Below are 18286 nucleotides of genomic sequence, written 5' to 3' on the forward strand. Positions count from 1 at the left end.
AGGTACGGTGCGAGTGCACAATGAGCAGCGGCCTCAGCGGTTGCTTACGGCCTTTTCTAAGTTGTAAAAGCTCAGTTTCCACTGAAAGTAACACTTGGAACATGGTGATCCACTGACGCAGACCAACATCGACTATTCCTCACTGTCTCTTTAACTTGATGCTTCGACCACCAATTCAAATACGCCACGCGTTCACCCGTCCTGCTGGAGTGGCATTGTAAACTGCAGCGTTTAACAGGAACCAGAATTACGTGCAAATGGAAGTTTGGGCTCGTTGGTAAAACATGACGGTAATGGAAATTTCTTGAGCAAAGACACTAATACAGTGGCAAAGAAACGAGCAGGCTGAAAACTTAATCATTGCGTTTTGCCAGCAATGTGCTACAACCTAGCTGTCCGATGGGAACGCCATTAAAGGGGCTGCGAAACACTGCTTGGAGGGATACTGGCTTTACTTCAGGTGGGTTCTTTATGTCACACAGATGCTGACTTAAAAAGAATTACAGGAATCGATGCACAGGAACGGGAGTTATTCAGTGAAGAAATTTCAAAATACAAGCAAACAAAACACTGCCCTCAACTCGATTTTGGCGGGGCTTCCCACTCCTATTTCGCTCTCCCAATGACGGCACCTGGCGCAACCAATCAAAACAGCCAGCCAGAGCACGTCGCGGAAGTTTGCACTCCATGGCTGCCTGCTCTCGGTAACTCGTTTTTGCTGAGACTGGCAGCGTCGATTCCATGCCAGAGCGCCCCTGGTGGTGTATTTTTATTTTACTTGCTTTGCAGGGCTTTTATCTAAGACAAACAAGTTGTTTTTGTTGATCTAATATAAAACGCAGACAGGTGACAAAATGTGTCTATTTATTCACACAATTTGCAGTATATTTACTGTTTGTCCGATCATCAAGCTCGCGCCAGGTGATGTCATACCCGCTGCTAAAAACCCGCCACTGTGTGGCGACACCATCAGAGCCATGAAGTTGTTTTTGGGAGGACATTAAAATATTAAAAAACGGAATATACGCGGTATTACCGATGCTAATAGCACCATTATAACTCACTGTATGCAATCAACAGGCAAAACAGTTAACTAAGATTGTGTTTCTGGGCCCCATTAAGAACACATCTGGCAAACTTTACAGTGTTTCATGACACCATCCAGCACATGACAACAGCAGCTTGAAATGTGCCAACGATAACATTCAGTGAGCCCCTTGCTACATAAGCATTAAAACTGTCATACTAGACTGAACATAATTATGTTACTCTACAAATCGTACCGCAGTTAGTACACAATTCCCCTCCCCTCTCATGTAATTCCCTACATGGCCAAAGGGTACAGTAGATGATGATGGTGACAAATAACATTTGTGTCCAATACATCTGTTCCTTCTCAGGACTGCATTTCATGAAAATGCACATCCTTTACTTTCTTACCACTGGCACCCATTTGCTATGGTGCCCTGATGGTCGCCAGCATCCGACTGTTATTGCATTCACTTTTCACTGTTTCCCGGCATTGGTATGCATTGATGATAAAAGAATTACCGCAAATGCTCCAAGCCATTTCTAATGCAAACATTGTGGGATTGGGCACTTTGACACAAAGCTTTGTGTTGCACCAAAAAGTAAACTGTGGTCTTTAACACAATCACTGTGGCAGAGATCTTTAAGGGGGGACACTGGTCTTGAAAAAAAAATTTTTATTAATGAAGTCACAGTTACGAAATCTTCAGGGCATATGTATTTTTGTGTGCCGATTCTAAATATGTCATTTAATTTCATGTAAAACAATTCCTTCAGCACTTATGCACTTTTTATGCTAGTATTTTGCAGAGAGTTTTGAAGAGAATTTGCTGCAGGAAACTCGCTGAAATGTATGCCATTGGGTTCTCTTGACACCAAGGAATACAATAAGGGTGAAATTGTCTTCCTGCCTATCATAGAGCTTAAGTTATAGAGTTCTGAAGTTGTCGCTTCAGAAATGAGAAGGAAAATGTGTATTCCTCTGTGTGAAGTGGCAGCTTCAGTACCCTATTACTCAAGTTCTATGAGAGCCAGGATGACCATTTTACCCTTATTGTATTCCTTGGTGTCAAGAGAACCCAATGGCATATATTTCAGCGAGTTTCCTGCAGCAAATTTTCTTCAAAACTCTCCGCAAAATACTTGCATAAAAAGTGCACAAGTGCTCAAGGAATTGTTTTACATGAAATTAAATGACATATCTAGAATCAGTGCACAAAAATACATGTGCCCTGAAAATTTCATAACTATGACTAAATTAATAAAATTTTCTTTTCAAGACCAGTGTCCCCTCTTAAGAGCCCTAATGCCTGCGCATTGTAGCCCACCAGCGGGCCACCTTTAATTTTGTAGGGTGCGTCACCACAATGCACAGGGAGTAACGGCGAAGCTAACTTTTAGGAACCGCCAAGAAATGGCAACAGCGACCTGCCATGTGTGCTTTTCGCAGGCTCTTTGGACAATCTGAGCTGTCCCATGGCTTAATCGCGCAACTCAGTGTCCTTTGCTGCTGACCCATGTCGCAGCGAATGTGTTAGAAACCAATTTTCAGGCCCTACAACTAAGCACTGTGGGGCTCGTATGCAGCAGTACAACACAGGCCTGGTGGCCACTGGTGATGTCACCCATTTGGGCTGGGGAGAGAGTGGTGTCCAGAATCCGGGGTCCCGAAGAGCTGGGGAGAGTGCGTGTGTACGTGCGTGCATAATGGGGGATGTGGTATGGCTACTCCGCTGCCATAACCTCACCCCTGGAAATGCATAAGCACTGACAATTTTTTTTCTCTGCTTCATTTGAACTGTGTACAGTGAAACCTTGCTAAAACAATCGCTTCACCGTATCAGTGTGGACTTGCGCTGCACTGCATCTCAAGGCGAACCCCACTTTTTTTCACTCATTGCTTCACTACAGTGAGGCTTCTGCGCCCCACATTTCACGTGCAATTACGCCAATATGATGCAATCTGGCGAAAAACATTGGACAATACACAATGTATGGGTGACGGAGGTGCTTGAGGTGGCCCTCGGGTGCTACAGCAAAGTTATGCACCTGCCAAGGGCTCCTCCACTACTCTGCCTTGCCACTGCAGGCAAACTGCAGGCAACTTGAGCTTCTTCCCTCTCCTGCCAGCAATTTTGTGCCATGCAAGAGGAACATGCAGCGATAGCTGAAGCAGGTGATCAATTGGGCACAAGCGGTGCTCTGTGGTGCTCTGCACCATAATGTTACGCTGTTGCCCTGTATGAGTGGACACACTGCTAGTGACAGCTACAACAGTAGCTTATTGTTTTTGGCTTGGTCATCACACTCTCTTTCTGCGTGCCTGAAGTCCAGGCAAGAGATGTTTGCAGCCACCTTCAGTGTGGCGAGGCTGGCAGTAGGGCAGCTTGGTAAATATTCATTTTTGAGACATGTACTAACACCGAGGCATTGAAAACGCTGCATAAAAGTATACTAATGAACTTCCAAGGATTTCACCACTAATGGTCCCTTCACTGCAGAAGTGTAAAAAAGATGATGGTTATTACATAATAAAACTTTAGGCATGTTCGATGATTTCTGAGTGACTAAGGACGATAAAATTGATTGCAAATACACAGGTGCACGCAGTAAAATCAAGAGAAAAATTCAAAACTGCTCTATCACCTTCCAATGCAACATTATGACCAAAGAAATTTTTGGGCCGCTTTGCAGTTAGGGTCGGCTTTTGCACGATTTTATTTTTTCAGCATGCCTCCAGCACCTTTGGCAGCCGACACGTTGACATTCCTGTAGTAAATATGTTGGAAAAGGCCAATTCTGAAATTACGTTAGTAATTCATGCAGTTCTGTGAGAATGATTCACATTTTTTTACACTGTGTCACAGGGGTTAAAACAGAAAAACAAGTCCACAGGTTCAATAAGGGAGACTCCACCCGATAAATGTTCTCAAGAATAGACTCTCCGGCCGTGTTGGGATTTGTCCAGCAGCAAACGACGCATTAAATGCCGAGAGAATTGGATTAAAAAATCTTAAACTCATGACATCCTAACTGAAAAGGATGGGTTGCCACCGTTTGGAAGTGAATGGTGGTGCAGCATAACCTCCAGGAGCCGCATCCAAAATTTGTTACGATGCGCATACTTTACTTGCATAATCGGCCGCTTAATGGTAACCACTTCATTTCTTCTTGTTCATTCTTTCTCGGTCTTTTCTAGCTTATGAAAGTTTCATTTTCAGTGAGGGTGGTGTATTTGTGATTAGGACACGATACTCTACCTGTCCTCAGTGTTAAGAATCAACGCCCAACGTCAGGAGGAAGATGTTACCTGGTCGATGATGAGCTGGCCGAGTGCCTTGGCCCCAAAGGCCATCTTGGCGGCGCCCAGGATGCCCGTGCCCATGTGGAGCATGTCGATGACCGTGACAGGCACCACGGGCACCTTGCCCGTGCCCAGGGACACGATGACGCCCAGGGGGCGCACCTTGTCTGCCTGGCCCTGGGCACAAAACACACGCGACTACTGTATAAACGCGTGTAAGGGCCGCACTTTTTTTTTTCCAGATTCGGGGGCCAATTTTCAGGGTGCGGCCCATACACGCGACGTACGAAAAAAAAATTTTTTTTTAAGCAAAAACACATCACCAGGGAATGAGCGGCATTTATTCTACGTTCAGTCATCACTCACGGAGTATTTCGACTCTGAGCTGGTGCTGTGCTCTGGTGCACGCTCATGCCAAAAGAAGCCGCGCAGCATGTCCGCTGTCAACGCGTAGCCGTTGTTCCGCATTTCCATCACATAGCAGAGCAGCTCTTCCAGTTCAGGAAACTCGCAAGGCTCGCCTCGGAAAGCGCGCTTTTTGCAGCTTGTTTTTCTCAACGCACGCTTTTGATTGCACGATCATCGGACGCACTTCTCGGCCACGTCGAATTCCCCGTCCGCCGCACACTTACCGCATTCGAGAGCTAACTCCCAGCCACGTAACTGATAAGGTGCTTGCCTATCGTGCTAAAACTGCATTACCTGGCGGCAGCACGCGAAAGCCACAACTACGGTGAATGCGCTAACACGCCATAAAAGGCTGGAGCTGGCGATACTGATGCCAATGTAGATAACGCACGGAGGAAGGAAAGAAAGATGCCGATGTAGATAACGCATGGAGGAAGGAAAGAAAGATGCCGATGTAGATAACGCATAGAGGAAGGAAAGATAATGAAGTCACGGGGGAGAAAAAATTGCCGATGATGATGGCTGCGGCCTCGGGTGCCATCCATGGACGGTTTTTGGAAGCTCTTGTGCGCGTGCTTGGCCTCCGCGATCGAGCGCACCGTTTTCCACAGCCGGAGCCGATCACGGATGGCGCGTGCATTTAGAAGGCTATTCCCGCCTGGGTCATGGAAAGTTCGGGTGCGGCCCTTACACGGATTTATTTTTTTTAAAGATTTCCTTCGGGAAAATGGGGTGCGGCCCATACACGGGTGCGGCCCTTACACGCGTTTATACGGTATGTAGCTATAGAGAGAGAGAAAAAAGCGGTAGAGGAAAGGCAGGGAAGTTAACCGAAAAGAACATTCCAGTTGGCTACCCTGCACTGGGGGAGAACGATAAGGGGGGGAGTGTAAAAGGATAAGAGGAAGTAGAGAAATGCAGTCTGTAGCGAGAACGAGGAAGTGCTGCGACCTGAGTAGAACACATCGACTGTTCTCCATCACTAAAACAAGGCAGTCAGGCAGTGTACACATTTCACTGTGAAGAAAGGCTGCTTGCTTTTGCAGCTGATAATGTGGATGACAATGTAAGACATCCCAATTTCATCTCGGTACGATGAGGCTGGAGGAGCCATTGTGCCAGCTACTGGAGAGCTGCAAGGATTGGACTGAACATACACCTGCAGTGCAGTCTGTGCAGCAAACTGAGTGTTGTAGGCAGGGTGCTTGTTCACATTTGTTCACAAATACCGTATTTACCCGAATGTAACGTGACCCCAATTGTAACGCGAGGGTCGACTTTGCGAACGCGCAAAATCAAAAAACGCGAAAACACGAATTTAACAAAACGGGAGAGGAATCGGCTTCACGAGCCACAGCCGGTCTCGAGGGGTGCGCGCGCTTCTCTTGCACGCTCCCCCTAGAGACCGGCCGTGCACGAGCGCTTGGCTTGTGAAGGCTGGCCGCTTTGCGTCGCGCTCCCTCATTTTTTTCCTCCATGTTTCAAGGTGACTCGTTGATGGCGCGCTCTCGTTGGTGTCGTCTGCTCTGCCTTTTTCGCGTTTGCACCGCATTCACGACTTGTCCTGGCGTGGTTCGCGTATTGGTTGACCGCTGAATTTGGAGCGCACGACTTTGAAGGAGCAGGTCAATCGAACGCACGTAAATGCGGCACATTAAGCGAGCCTAATAATGAGTGTTTGGTGCCTTTCTTAACATTTTTATACCTAGTATTCGAAAGTAACGCGGGGGGTGACTTTTCACGTCTGTTTATGGTAAAAAAACTCGCGTTACATTCGGGTAAATACGGTAGTTTTGCTCAGAACAGTGAGCTTGGTAGCAAATCTTTAGCCATTTTCATGCGGCCAGATGGGACTAATAAATTATTTCTGCATTTCTACCGTTGTATATATTCGGAAAAATACATCTGCTCCCCAGATCTCTCATGTACTCATTTGACTTATCCTGGTGTTTCGATGTCACTGTGCCTGGCCACTGTGATACCTTGCACAAAATTTTGCACATCTGTAAAGAAAAAAAACCTAACTGGCAAACCTAATTGGGTTTTTTCAAGGCCTGCGCAGGCTATACGGGCAGAAAAAAAATATTTAAAAGACACGCGTGCTATCAGTACAGTATACAAAGCCAACCTAGAGGCTCATGGAGTGAAAGACTTTGTGCATTCAGACGTAGTATTTACAATACCAACCACACTATTTGGCAACATGTTGTTGGCAATCCCGTGTTTCCCCACTAGTGAAGGAATTCACTGGGATAAATAGAATGAGGTGTCCCAACGCACCGTCGCCTTGAGCGCCTCGTTGTACTCGCAGATCTCTGTCATGGCGTCCAGGGTCGGGTTGTTGGAGATGAGCCCACCGTCGAGGAAGCGCCCAAACGGCCGGAAATAAGTGGGCGCCGCCCCCGACGCTCGGGCTGCCCGCCACACCAGCTGTTCTGCAGTGGGAACACGGGTGAATGCGACGTCTACCGCTCGGACCATCTCTGCTGTTCCACAAACTTTTTAACCCTTTGAAGGTTTTTGCCGTATATGTACGGCGGCCGTTTTCTGTCCCACAAGGTCTTTGCCGTACGGGTACGGTTTCGATCTTCCGTTTGAAATTTTGCGCCAAAAGAACAATGCGTGCTCACTGGGGGGGTGCTGCCACCTCTTAGGACTTACAAGAAGTGCTTGAATTTTGTGCTGCCTTCTTACGAAGATAAGCAGAACTTATGTCTAGCTTTAGCACGGCGGCACAGACTGCGGCACCACCCCTTTTGTAGTTTTGGTTTCGCCGCGGGATCGCAACGGGAGTCGCGCGAAACGTGTTTTCTCTTTGTGGGCACTGTTTTGCAGAGGCGGCGGAAGTTGATTTCTATCTTTATTGGTGCTGCTCTTAGCTTGCTTATCACCGCTGCTATTCTATTCTATTGAACATTTTCCAGTTGTGAGTGATGCTGTCACCAAAGCATCTTGTAATAAAAACAGCGCAAGGACACAGGACGAGAACGGAGAGTAGACACACACTCAGCGCCGTGTGCGTCTACTCTCCGTTCTCATCCTGTGTCCTTGCGCTGTTTTTATTACAAGATGCTTAACCAACTCGCCCAAACTGCCATTTTACTACTGTCACCAAAGTACTGTTCCTAATTTTTTTTTACTATTTATTCTCGATTATATACATTTTGTAGATTCAAGATCCGCAATAAAGTAATTTGACCACCTGGGAAAGTTTTCTTCAAAATAATTCGACCCTCAAAGGGTTAAGAGGTAGAAAGGTTGTGCGAAGGCACGGAGAAAGGAAAACACTGCAGAACCCTGCCTATCCGGCTGCATTACAAAATATGTGCCAGAAGTCATGTGCTTTTGTGCACGGAAACATGGGATTCCTTGGAATGACACCGCACAGCCATAACGACGGCGTCTGCATCGCGCTTAGTCTCTCACCGCGGTTGGTTCAAGTTTTAGATTCGCAGTCTTGCATAATAGTCCCGTTTCCCAGAAGCTACAAAGTATGGGAGGCCTTCTGTCACCGTTAGTCCTCAATGTAGTGCAGTGCCTGGCTCTCTCAAATGGTAGCCGCAGGCATGGGTCTACTGTGCAATGTACCCAGATGAAGTGTGCCCGCTCTCATCGCGACACACGCGTACGCACCGTGCGGTGGTGTGCACGATGGGAATTCAGACTCGTCCTCCGCCACTCCCAGGATCTTCTTGGGCGAATCGTAGTTCCGGAAGAGGTGCAGTGCCGCTGGATGCCGGTCCGCCAACACCCCCGTGATCATCAACCTGCCGCACCAGCAATCACGTAGATTTAGGCTACAGCTGCCCTCGCCCCTTGTTTGAACTCCATGGCCACACACTTTTCCTACATTAGTTTCACAGTATCGTTTCTTTTCAGTACAACAAAAGCACTACTTTAAAGGGACACTGAGGTGAGCACTATTAATATTTTTCTTACAGCAAAATCCGATAGTTCGGCATGTCATGGCTTTGTTGCCACTTGGCCGGCAGTGAAAGATGCATTTATTTCTAAGAAATTTGGATTCGAAGTTGAAAAAGTTTTTCCCGCCGCTCTGATTCAAACTTGGGATTCGTCTATGACGACAGAGGACTAATAGACGTGAAACATGACGTGCACATGACGTAACGCAGACTCCGTGATTTCTGGCTGCCAGCAGTGCGGCCTAGCAGCAGCCGAAAAGAAAGCTACCGCCGGCCGCACGTTGAAGGCATCTATCGGCTATTGCGGCCGTCGCTACAGTCGCTTCGATTACGTTTGCACTGGCGTTTTGCCAGCGTTACGATGGATCTCGTTCTCGAAGTCGTCAACGAAGTTCTCGCAAATAGACACCTTTAGCATACCGTGTACCTTGTTACCGCTAGCGGAATACCGGGAGCCCGCCTACCGCCGGAAAACAGGCGCTGATTTGTCCCGATGCTTCAGGAGCGCGCGTAGCAGCCGGGCACGTGGCGCCATCTGGCGACGTCAAGGAGATTTGCGCATGCATTGGCTGCGCCTCAGTGATGCATGGTTTCTCGGTTCCTGGTGTTGCTAGAACCATTCGTTCTAGCAACACTGTTTTGTTCTATGATCTCATCACGCTTGTACTTGCGAGTTTGGCCTGTGGTGGCGATACCTGTATTTTGGTTCTTGCTCTTTTCTACGTTACAAGAGCTTTGTTGTCAGTATGAGTGGCGTTTTTGTAATCAGGAGCTGGTATTCTGTCGATACAAGCCAACTTCAATTTCTTCTCAGTGTCCCTTTAACCTAACCTGGTAAAGCAAACAATGTCCGTTCATGCTCATACTTAGAAGCATCTCTTAGGCTGAACATTTCACATATTTCACACAACAGACTCAGTAATGAACTAACAACTACACCGTGCCACGGTGACTTTTCATGCAGAAGGTTGACTCATGGCCACTACAGAGGTCAACCACAACCCTGGGCACCAATGGGCAGAACTGAATTGCAGTGTCTTGGAACGTTTTTCTGCATACAGCAGTTATCAAAGCTTGGCCTTGCACAGAGAAGCCATCCTCCCGCGCACACCTCTGCGCTTGATAAGAGACTAGGGTTAGTTTCCCCTTATTTCATGCTCTCCATTCTTTGCCCTAAAGGACAGTTGAGTTTCTCACTCACAATGAGCAAGTCTCTGTCCAGACAAATGCCAATGGTTTCCCACTGGCCTGACCAACGGCTTCTTGTCAGCTCTGCAGGCTTCAGCCCACAAATTAGGGACTACACCGCAACCCGCGGATGAGGGAACGAGCAAGCCCTTTCTTCATCCCACCTTAGGGCACTTACTTCGGGTGCTTGATGTCTGTCATGAGGGTGTCCTCGCCAAGCTCTCGCTGGAGGAACTTTTCGAGCGAGTCGGCGTCGTGCGGCCGCGTCCCCGTGAACACCTTGTCCTTGAGGCTGAAGTAGAGCTGCAGGCACTGGCGGGGCGTCTTGCCTGTATGCAAGCAACCAGAGAGACGGGCCAAACAGTTGTTTCAAGTGCTTCCAGGCGACGCCCACATTTTAAGAGTGTTAGTTCTTACTCATCAAGTTTCGAGATTTCGTGGGGTCTGCTACCACCCCGAGATCACAGCGCCATCTGTGGCAGCAGCTAGAAAACAGCACATCTCGCATTGAGACTTGTAGTGCCATCTACAATAGCTTTTGTAGAAACAAGGTCCTGCCGCATGCCAATGATGACATCACGGTCCAATATGGTGAACAGAGGTGGAAATAAGTGAGTATGGCATCGGGACGAACATTCGTATTCCCACTGGTGTACCTCCCTTTAATCTCATCCCTAACAATTCTAGTAAACCAAACAGCTAACGCTCATTACTTCAATGTCTTCTGGACGGTGGCGGCCTTTTTTTTTTTTTTTGATTTTTCAGAAGCTGAGGACAGCAAAGTGCACTTTGACACGTACTGCATATTAGAAGTCACTGGCTTCTCATGGGCCCAGATGCAATAGGATGGTAGGATAAGACAGCTGCATGCTCCCGAACAATGCACACGTATCAGTCACAGCTAGGCAACTGTGCAGCATGAATTAAGTGTGAACTCAGCAATTCAGCATGTGAGTGTCAGAGAGCAGATGTAGGCGTGACTGAACCACCTCTCACGGTGCGAAGTACCTTGAACCCAAGAGTTCATAACTTTTATCCCTTTTCAATGACTTGGTATCACAGAGTTAAAACGAAATGCTTGAGGGCAGATAAAGCTCTGGGCGTCTTGACAAGGCTGCTCACCCCGCGCCAGTAGCAGGGCCAGGACGCCACCCGTGCTGGTGCCGGCAGCCCAGTCGAAGCAGTCGAGGATGGGCTGGCCAATGACCGCCTCCAGGGCCACCAGCATCTGGATGATGATGAGGCCCCGGATGCCGCCCCCGTCCAGGCACAGCACACGGCTGCGCAGCGACGGACGCCCCTCGCGCCGTTCCTGCAACCGCCGCTGGACAGCCTCCCGCACTATGGATGCCCCCATCAGCTCGTCGTACACTGCAAGCAATAACGTGAGCAACTATTTACGAAACAATGAAGAATGAAAGCAGATCAGTTGTCTATCGCTTTTTTCTTTGCGGGGTATCAACTGCAGCCAGTAACGTGCTTTTCAATTAAAGGAACTTCAGAGACAGCAATTGCGTGAAGGAAGACAACACAAGCACTGACCCGTGACTGAGCTTGATTCTCGAAGTGGACACACGATGTCTAGACGTGTGGGAACACATCAGTTGAGTCAACGCCAGCCATGGTGTAAATAGCTGATAAAAGTAATAAAACTCATCAAACGCATGCCACGGCTTGAAAGCTATAAAAACATACCTTACAGGCCAGCAAACAAACTTTTGTGGCTTTGTATGTTCGTTCTGGGGCATTCTCAAAGATGTGGCTTATCTCAATGGTAGCTCTACACATAAGTGCCTTGATCATCAGTAACATCAGAGTGAGGCAAGGTTAGGCGCTCAGCTAGCATAAATTCACAGCACCTATGATGGTTGCCTGGCCAAGCTTTTCCCTTGGCAGGAGAAAAAAAGTTTGCTGTACTTAGTGATACTGGAATTTCCCCTAGTAAGACATTTCTTATGATCTGTTCAGAGAATGATGTGCAACACTAAGTGAATGGTACAAAAGCTGGCAACACACTGCCAGTACACTTGCCTCTGAACATGACAAGACACACCTCCCAGGCTTGGGATGCTAGTCGCTATCACATATCTACCAACACATGACAAAAAACATTGTTCATGAGGGCTCTCAAGGGTGACTGCATTCCCATTTTAATTTTACATTAACTCGATAATTCAATAAAAGGAACAAAAATTTCTTCGAAACAACCAGCAACTTTTTAACCACATTGATGTTGATGGAACCAAAGCAAAAAACAAACTGGCAGTTCGAATCAAGCAAGTTCAAATTAACGAGAGCCAACTGTATTTTTATTTCAAATACCTATTACTGTGCAGAAAAACACTAGTCACGTAAATGTATTTAAGCTCTCATTCTTTCTACATACAACTGAACAATGGAATTTGCTTCTGGATGAAATTATGTTCGCGCCGAATTTCATCTGCTATAGACATTATCAGATGAATCCATATACAGTCAAGTCCACTTATAACAATACTGGTTATAACAATATATCGGATATAACAATGGTCGGTCATGGCACCATCAGCTTTGCCATGTGTTCTATGGTAAAATAAACTGCTTATAGCAATGCTGTCAAGGAACATTATTGGTTACAACAATTAAATCTGGTAATTGAGTGTCAACCATTACAGAAAAAGAAAAGAAATGCTACAACCACACCAGCAAAACCATGCTTACAACACAAAAGCGTGCATGTGTGGGGCCGACCAATGGACTAAGCTGGCGCAGCAACGCCACGAAAGCAAAAGAGGGAGGTGTCATCGCGTCAGGCGAGCTGCTGCATTGCTGCATTGGCTACGCACGCCATGCGTACTCCCAATCAGTCAGTGCAGCGCGCGTGCATGCAGCCAGTGCGGTTTTTCTCTTGTCAGCTGTCACCGCACCCTTGGTTCTGCATGCTTCTTGAATTTCCCATAAGAATAGCTTCCAAAAAGCCGGCTTGATTCCTGTGACGTGGAGGTGCGCAAAGCTCCCGGAAGCGCAGTGATGGCGGTGCTTTGGTCATCGGTGAACGGTGAACATTGTTCCGATTCCCTGAAGTTCGATTTAACGAGCTTTTACAGGCATTAGAACAATCAAACCCCTCTGGGTATTTACTGTCAATAAATGCCCTGAAGTTTGTCATCCTTTCTTTTTTTTCGGCACAACCCTGTTATAACAATTATTGGTTATAACAATGGTATTTCCATGGCACTTGAATATTGTTATAAGTGGGCTTGACTGTAGGTCATATTTCTACTGTACTGCTTTAAGCTTAGCGATTTCTATTACATATGCAATATCTGTCCTCCCTTTAGAAAGACGGCCTGTGGGGGGGAGTTGGTGCACGACTGAAAATACTGCGGCGCAACGGCAACAACACAAGAAAGAAAAAGACAACACATGCACACGTTCCTTGTGTTTCTTTCTTTTTCTTTCTTGTGTCGTCACAGTATTTTCTCTCTTCCCTTTCAGTTGGGATCTCGGGATAAGATTGGTTATTGTTTGTATAGTTTTAACGGGAATAGATTTGACGCCTTTCTTTGCACTCTTCTTTACACTTTAGTGTCAGTAAATAACCCCTACAAAATGCCACTAAGTATTTGTAACAATTAATAGCCCATGAATCCTCGCAGGCTATCATGTTCGCTAATAACATGTGGGTGCACATTTGTAACCCAGGTGAGCTTACACTTGTCTACCAAATGCCCAATGGGCACTAAGCATTTGTAACAAATAATAAATAAATATATAACCAGCATGGTACGACTAAACAGCGCTGACGGACGGGACGGAAGAAGAGACAGACACATGCGCTGGCTGAGTCGGACACAGCCCAACTCAGCCCTCTCCTTGGATAACTAGCATGTGCAAGAACAAATATGAGAGAACAAGATAGGCAAGATGCCACAAAGAGCAATGAAATTAATGAGAGTGAAAGAGACATTCGAATGCCTTTCTAGATTCTTCGCAAGGAGGTGTGAGGGCGGGCAACAGCTGCCCCCCACTTACAACGGGGTGACCGGAGGAAGTCTGGCTTGTCGGGGGGCACCCCGTCAAAGGTGCCCGTGGGGCAGCAGCCGTCACTGCAGCTGCGGTCCTGATCGCAGCGCTGCGCCCCGACCGCGTGCAGCGTGTACAGCACAATGTCCTTCTTGCCCAGCTTGGACACGGCCGCCAGGTGCCGGGCCGTCTCCCCTTTCTGGTTCCGCTGGTTCACGTCCGCCCCAAACACGATGAGCGCGTGGATCAGTGACACGTCGCTCTGCGCAGCACACAACGCATGGCGGTGTATAGGTCATATTTTTACTGTACTGCTTTATACAAATACAAATACAAATACAATACAAATAGGAGAATGTACAGGCTTTAAACTCGCACATCCTCAGGCCTGAAACTGAAACAGTGTCGTTAATTAAGGGGGGACATGGGTCTTAGAGCATTTTTATTTATTTACACACCAAATGCAATGAAACTGCACAGACTTATTTAGTTTTTTCTGCTGATTTCAAATATGCAATTTGTTTAGTTCTAGACCAATTAGTTCCTGAGATATTAATATATATCATGCCATTGTCTGCTGAAACAATAGAAAAGAAATGGGCCACCAGAAATTTAATTTTAATGTGTGGGTAGATACTGCAATGTGTGAGGAATGCAACGCTGGAAGCAGTTTTCAGTTTTTTGTCCGTGTGGACAAATGGGCGTAATAGTTAATTTTCAAGTGAGTTGACCAGACATACAATGCCAGAAAACATGGCACACATGAAACTAACTATTAAGCCCATTTGTCCACACAGACAAAAAACTGAAAACTGCTTCCAGCGTTGCATTCCTCACACATTGCAGTATCTACCCACACATTAAAATTAAATTTCTGGTGGCCCATTTCTTTTCTATTGTTTCAGCAGACAATGGCATGATATATATAATATCTAAGGAACTAATTGGCGTAGAAATAAACAAATTGCACATTTGAAATCAGCAGAAAAAACTGAATAAGTCTGTGCAGTTTCAGTGCATTTGGTCTGTAAATAAAAAAAAAAAATGATCTAAGACCCATGTCCCCCCTTAATGGCCACTACAAACAAAAGAGGTGCATCTTTAACATCATTCTTCAATTATAGCTTTTAAACCATTGGAAATGCTCGAAAATTCCAATTACGGAGTCCAAGCCTGTAAAGAGTGAACTCGCATACTCATAGTTCTTTACTATGAAGCCACTTTGCACGCGTGGAAGACACTAGGTAAATCTGAGGGCACACAGCAGTGCATGGCAGGGATTCTGCACCGACTGCTGACACGTTGCATGCGAGACGACATCGTGTGCCAGCTCTCCTTTGCTTCTCCGGAGTTTTGCGTGCTTACGTCCACAGGCCAAAAACAAAGCTCTCTTTACAGAAATTGCAACATGGGCGAGGTCATTGGGGGGTGGACACTAAAGACGATTGCCAAGTAAAGCCAGATTGACAGATTAGTGTCCAGAGAAGGCTAGTTTTGAGATTTTCACGTTGAAAATAGCTATGGTTAACCAAAATAATAAGTAAACTTGACAGTCATGCCCCGAGCAAATTCAGGAAGGCTGCATCCAGTCATGTGCAGTCTTTGCCAGTCACATTTCGTTCAATGCTCTTTTGTGCAGCACTAGTTAGATGAGAGAGCAACATGACAGTGACACACTGTCATGTGTGCCAAGCACACATGACAGTGCAAATCATCACTTTTTCGCATGCCATCTAAACAGCTTCTGAGAAGCCATGTTGTGTGGCAACTCCAGAAACATAAGCCAAGCACTAACTCGAAGCGGCACTCAAACTTTTGCCAAACACTGTGACGTACATGACTTGAGGGGGGCTGTGAAATTATTAGTGGGAAGAACACAGGGTACGATGCAGTGCAATGTATAAAAGGTATCAAATGTGATGCAATGCATATCATGGTGCTGCCATCTATTGACGTACAGGGTGTTTCACCTAAGACTTTCTGCAATTTTTAAAAATAAGCTATTTGAATTAGATGCGCGCTTTTTCTGGCATAGCATTGTCAGTGGTGTAGTACATCATAATGCAGCTAAAACGTGCTAACTAGCAGGCTTGTTAACCAATATTTAATAGTTAACTTTTAAACTATTACCCTTGGGTTCCTTAACTATTGAGAGGCGTGTAGCCCACCGTAAGTAATGTCCATATCCGTTTTTAGAATTTCGAGAACGCGATTATCCTCGGCGCTGTGGCCCAACAAATTTCGCCTACATCGCGCCAAAATGCATGCGGTTTGAGAAGCTTGCAGGCAAAGCAACCTCTCCAGTGAACCTAACTCGTCGAGATAGCCAAAATTTGTTGGGCCACAGCGCCGAGGATAATCGCGTTCTCGAAATTCTAAAAACGAATATGGACATTACTTACGGTGGACTACATGCCTCTCAATAATTAAGGAGCCCAAGGGTAATAGTTTAAAAGTTAACTATTAAACATTGGTTAACAAGCCTGCTAGTTAGCACGTCTTAGCTGCATTATGATGTACTACACCACTGACAATGCAATGCCAGAAAAAGCGGGCATCTAATTCAAATAGCCTATTTTTAAAAATTGCAGAAAGTCTTAGGTGAAACACCCTGTATATCTGGTGCATCTACTCGTCAGTTCAATAACATGAAAAGCAGAGACAAACAGGCTCGCTGGTTTGGTGACATCTTCGGAGACAACAGGCCATGCATTGGACGTGGTAACTCAAATTTATCTTAGTGGACACAGGGTACACCACTTTTGCCAAACACTAACAAAACACAAAAACCTAAAAGTACAACCCAAAGAAAAAGCAAGAAAAGTCCAAGTGCTGTCAATTGTACACGCCACAGGAGTGGAAAAGATGTCTAACCCTGTGGCACGTCAAGGCAATACAATACACTTGTTCACAGGGCAAGAGATACAAAAAGCTTCATAATCTCAGTGTAGTTCGTGCGCCAAATGATGGTGATAGTGGTATTTTGGTTGCATCCTCTTTGTCCGCAACTTTCATCGCCATTTGGTAGCCCATATCAATTTATTTATTGAAAGTACCTACAGCGCCCATGAGGCATTATTGTAAAGGGGTTATTACTATATACAATAACACATGCAAAGAAGATATTGGAAAACATGTCAGCAAGGATAACCCAACATATTAAAAGAAGACTAAATGAGTTTACAATTAGTATGAGTGATGGCACAGTGCTGGTAAACACATGAGACCTGGAAAAAAAAATACAGACTATCGCTTCAACAGCACTTTCGAAATCAGGTGCACAAACCACATCATTCGGAAGCTTATTCCAGCCCAGGATTGTGTTAGGGAAAAACGAATACTTAAATACATTAATGCGGCATTGTTAACTATTAATCTTTTTCGTGTTGTCGAGTCCCTCCGAAATGCAATATGGCTGCTTTAGATAAGTGTTTTTATTAATACCGGTACAATCATTGTAAATACTGTGCAAGAACTTCAGCCTGAAGATTTTTCTTCGGGTTGCTAAAGTCTTCCAACCAATACTGTCATGAAGTTCGGAGCTCTATATATGAAAATTAAAATTATTTTAAAAAAAAGAGCATACGTGGGTCACTCTGGCCCAGGCACACTCTACTACATCAAAAAGACGGCCGATACACCATTGCCATGCCACAGGTAGTGGAAAATTGTGTGTGCCTCCCTAACACTGCGTCTTGTCTTATGTAGCTTTTTTCAGCTTTTTTCTCCTTACCAGGCTACAGATTCTACTTAGTCTATTAAATAACATGGCCTGTAATGTATGCGTTTCATTCACTGTGCCCGGGCGTTTGTTACAATACATCCACCACTAAGAATTTTCCAGTGCAGGGGTTTTCAATTTTTTTAACCCCAGAAAACCCGACAATTTCAAAAGGTGCACAGGTTTTCAATTTTTTTTTAACCCCAGGAAACCAGTGTGATTTTCCGAAGGTGCTAGGAAACCCTTTTAGCTTTCATTTCCTCCTAACACGTATGTAAAGAAAAGGACTTGTAGATGCACTATCCTCTCAAAAAATGTCCAAATTCAATTAGTGAAGAGATGGGGGAACAGTATGCTATGAGCAATTACAGTATGGTCATTCCGAAACAAAACAAAGCAGGTTAAGGAGAGGTGGGGGTTGGGCATTCATGGATTTTGATGCTCGCAGAAACCAAAAGTCCCTGCAACGAACCAAAGGGTTCAGCAAAACCCTCTTTGAAAAATTCTGTGTCAGTGTCTTCTCCTGTTTCTGCTGTGGAGTTTATAAAATGTGTCAGTACAAAACCTCTTTCTTCCACATGTCCCGTGCCTAGCAAGTTGCAATCCACATTTACAAAAACCCGTAAAAATGTCAACCTGCCAATGCGAATTCTGCACTTTTTAGACAAGAAACGGGTAAAAAGTGCCTTTTCATCCCGTCTCATCAAG

At 45.7% G+C, this 18286-nt stretch overlaps 1 protein-coding gene across 5 annotated transcripts in view; it reads right to left on the bottom strand.

Moving 5' to 3' along the window:
* Nucleotides 1-18286, bottom strand: part of iPLA2-VIA (calcium-independent phospholipase A2 VIA) — a 40209-nt gene that overhangs the window by 4648 nt on the left and 17275 nt on the right. For all 5 annotated transcript variants that reach the window (XM_089585066.1, XM_089585065.1, XM_089585068.1 and 2 more), the window contains 6 exons: nucleotides 13867-14119; nucleotides 10975-11223; nucleotides 10031-10181; nucleotides 8375-8508; nucleotides 7022-7176; nucleotides 4340-4510 (listed from right to left, as the gene is read on the bottom strand). In XM_089585066.1, coding sequence (XP_089441192.1) covers nucleotides 4340-4510; nucleotides 7022-7176; nucleotides 8375-8508; nucleotides 10031-10181; nucleotides 10975-11223; nucleotides 13867-14119 — 1113 coding nt within the window. The remainder of the gene's footprint in view (nucleotides 1-4339; nucleotides 4511-7021; nucleotides 7177-8374; nucleotides 8509-10030; nucleotides 10182-10974; nucleotides 11224-13866; nucleotides 14120-18286) is intronic.

The sequence above is a fragment of the Amblyomma mixtum genome, chromosome 3, assembly GCF_055824585.1.
Source record: "Amblyomma mixtum isolate Tamu chromosome 3, ASM5582458v1, whole genome shotgun sequence".
Lineage (NCBI taxonomy): Eukaryota > Metazoa > Arthropoda > Arachnida > Ixodida > Ixodidae > Amblyomma > Amblyomma mixtum.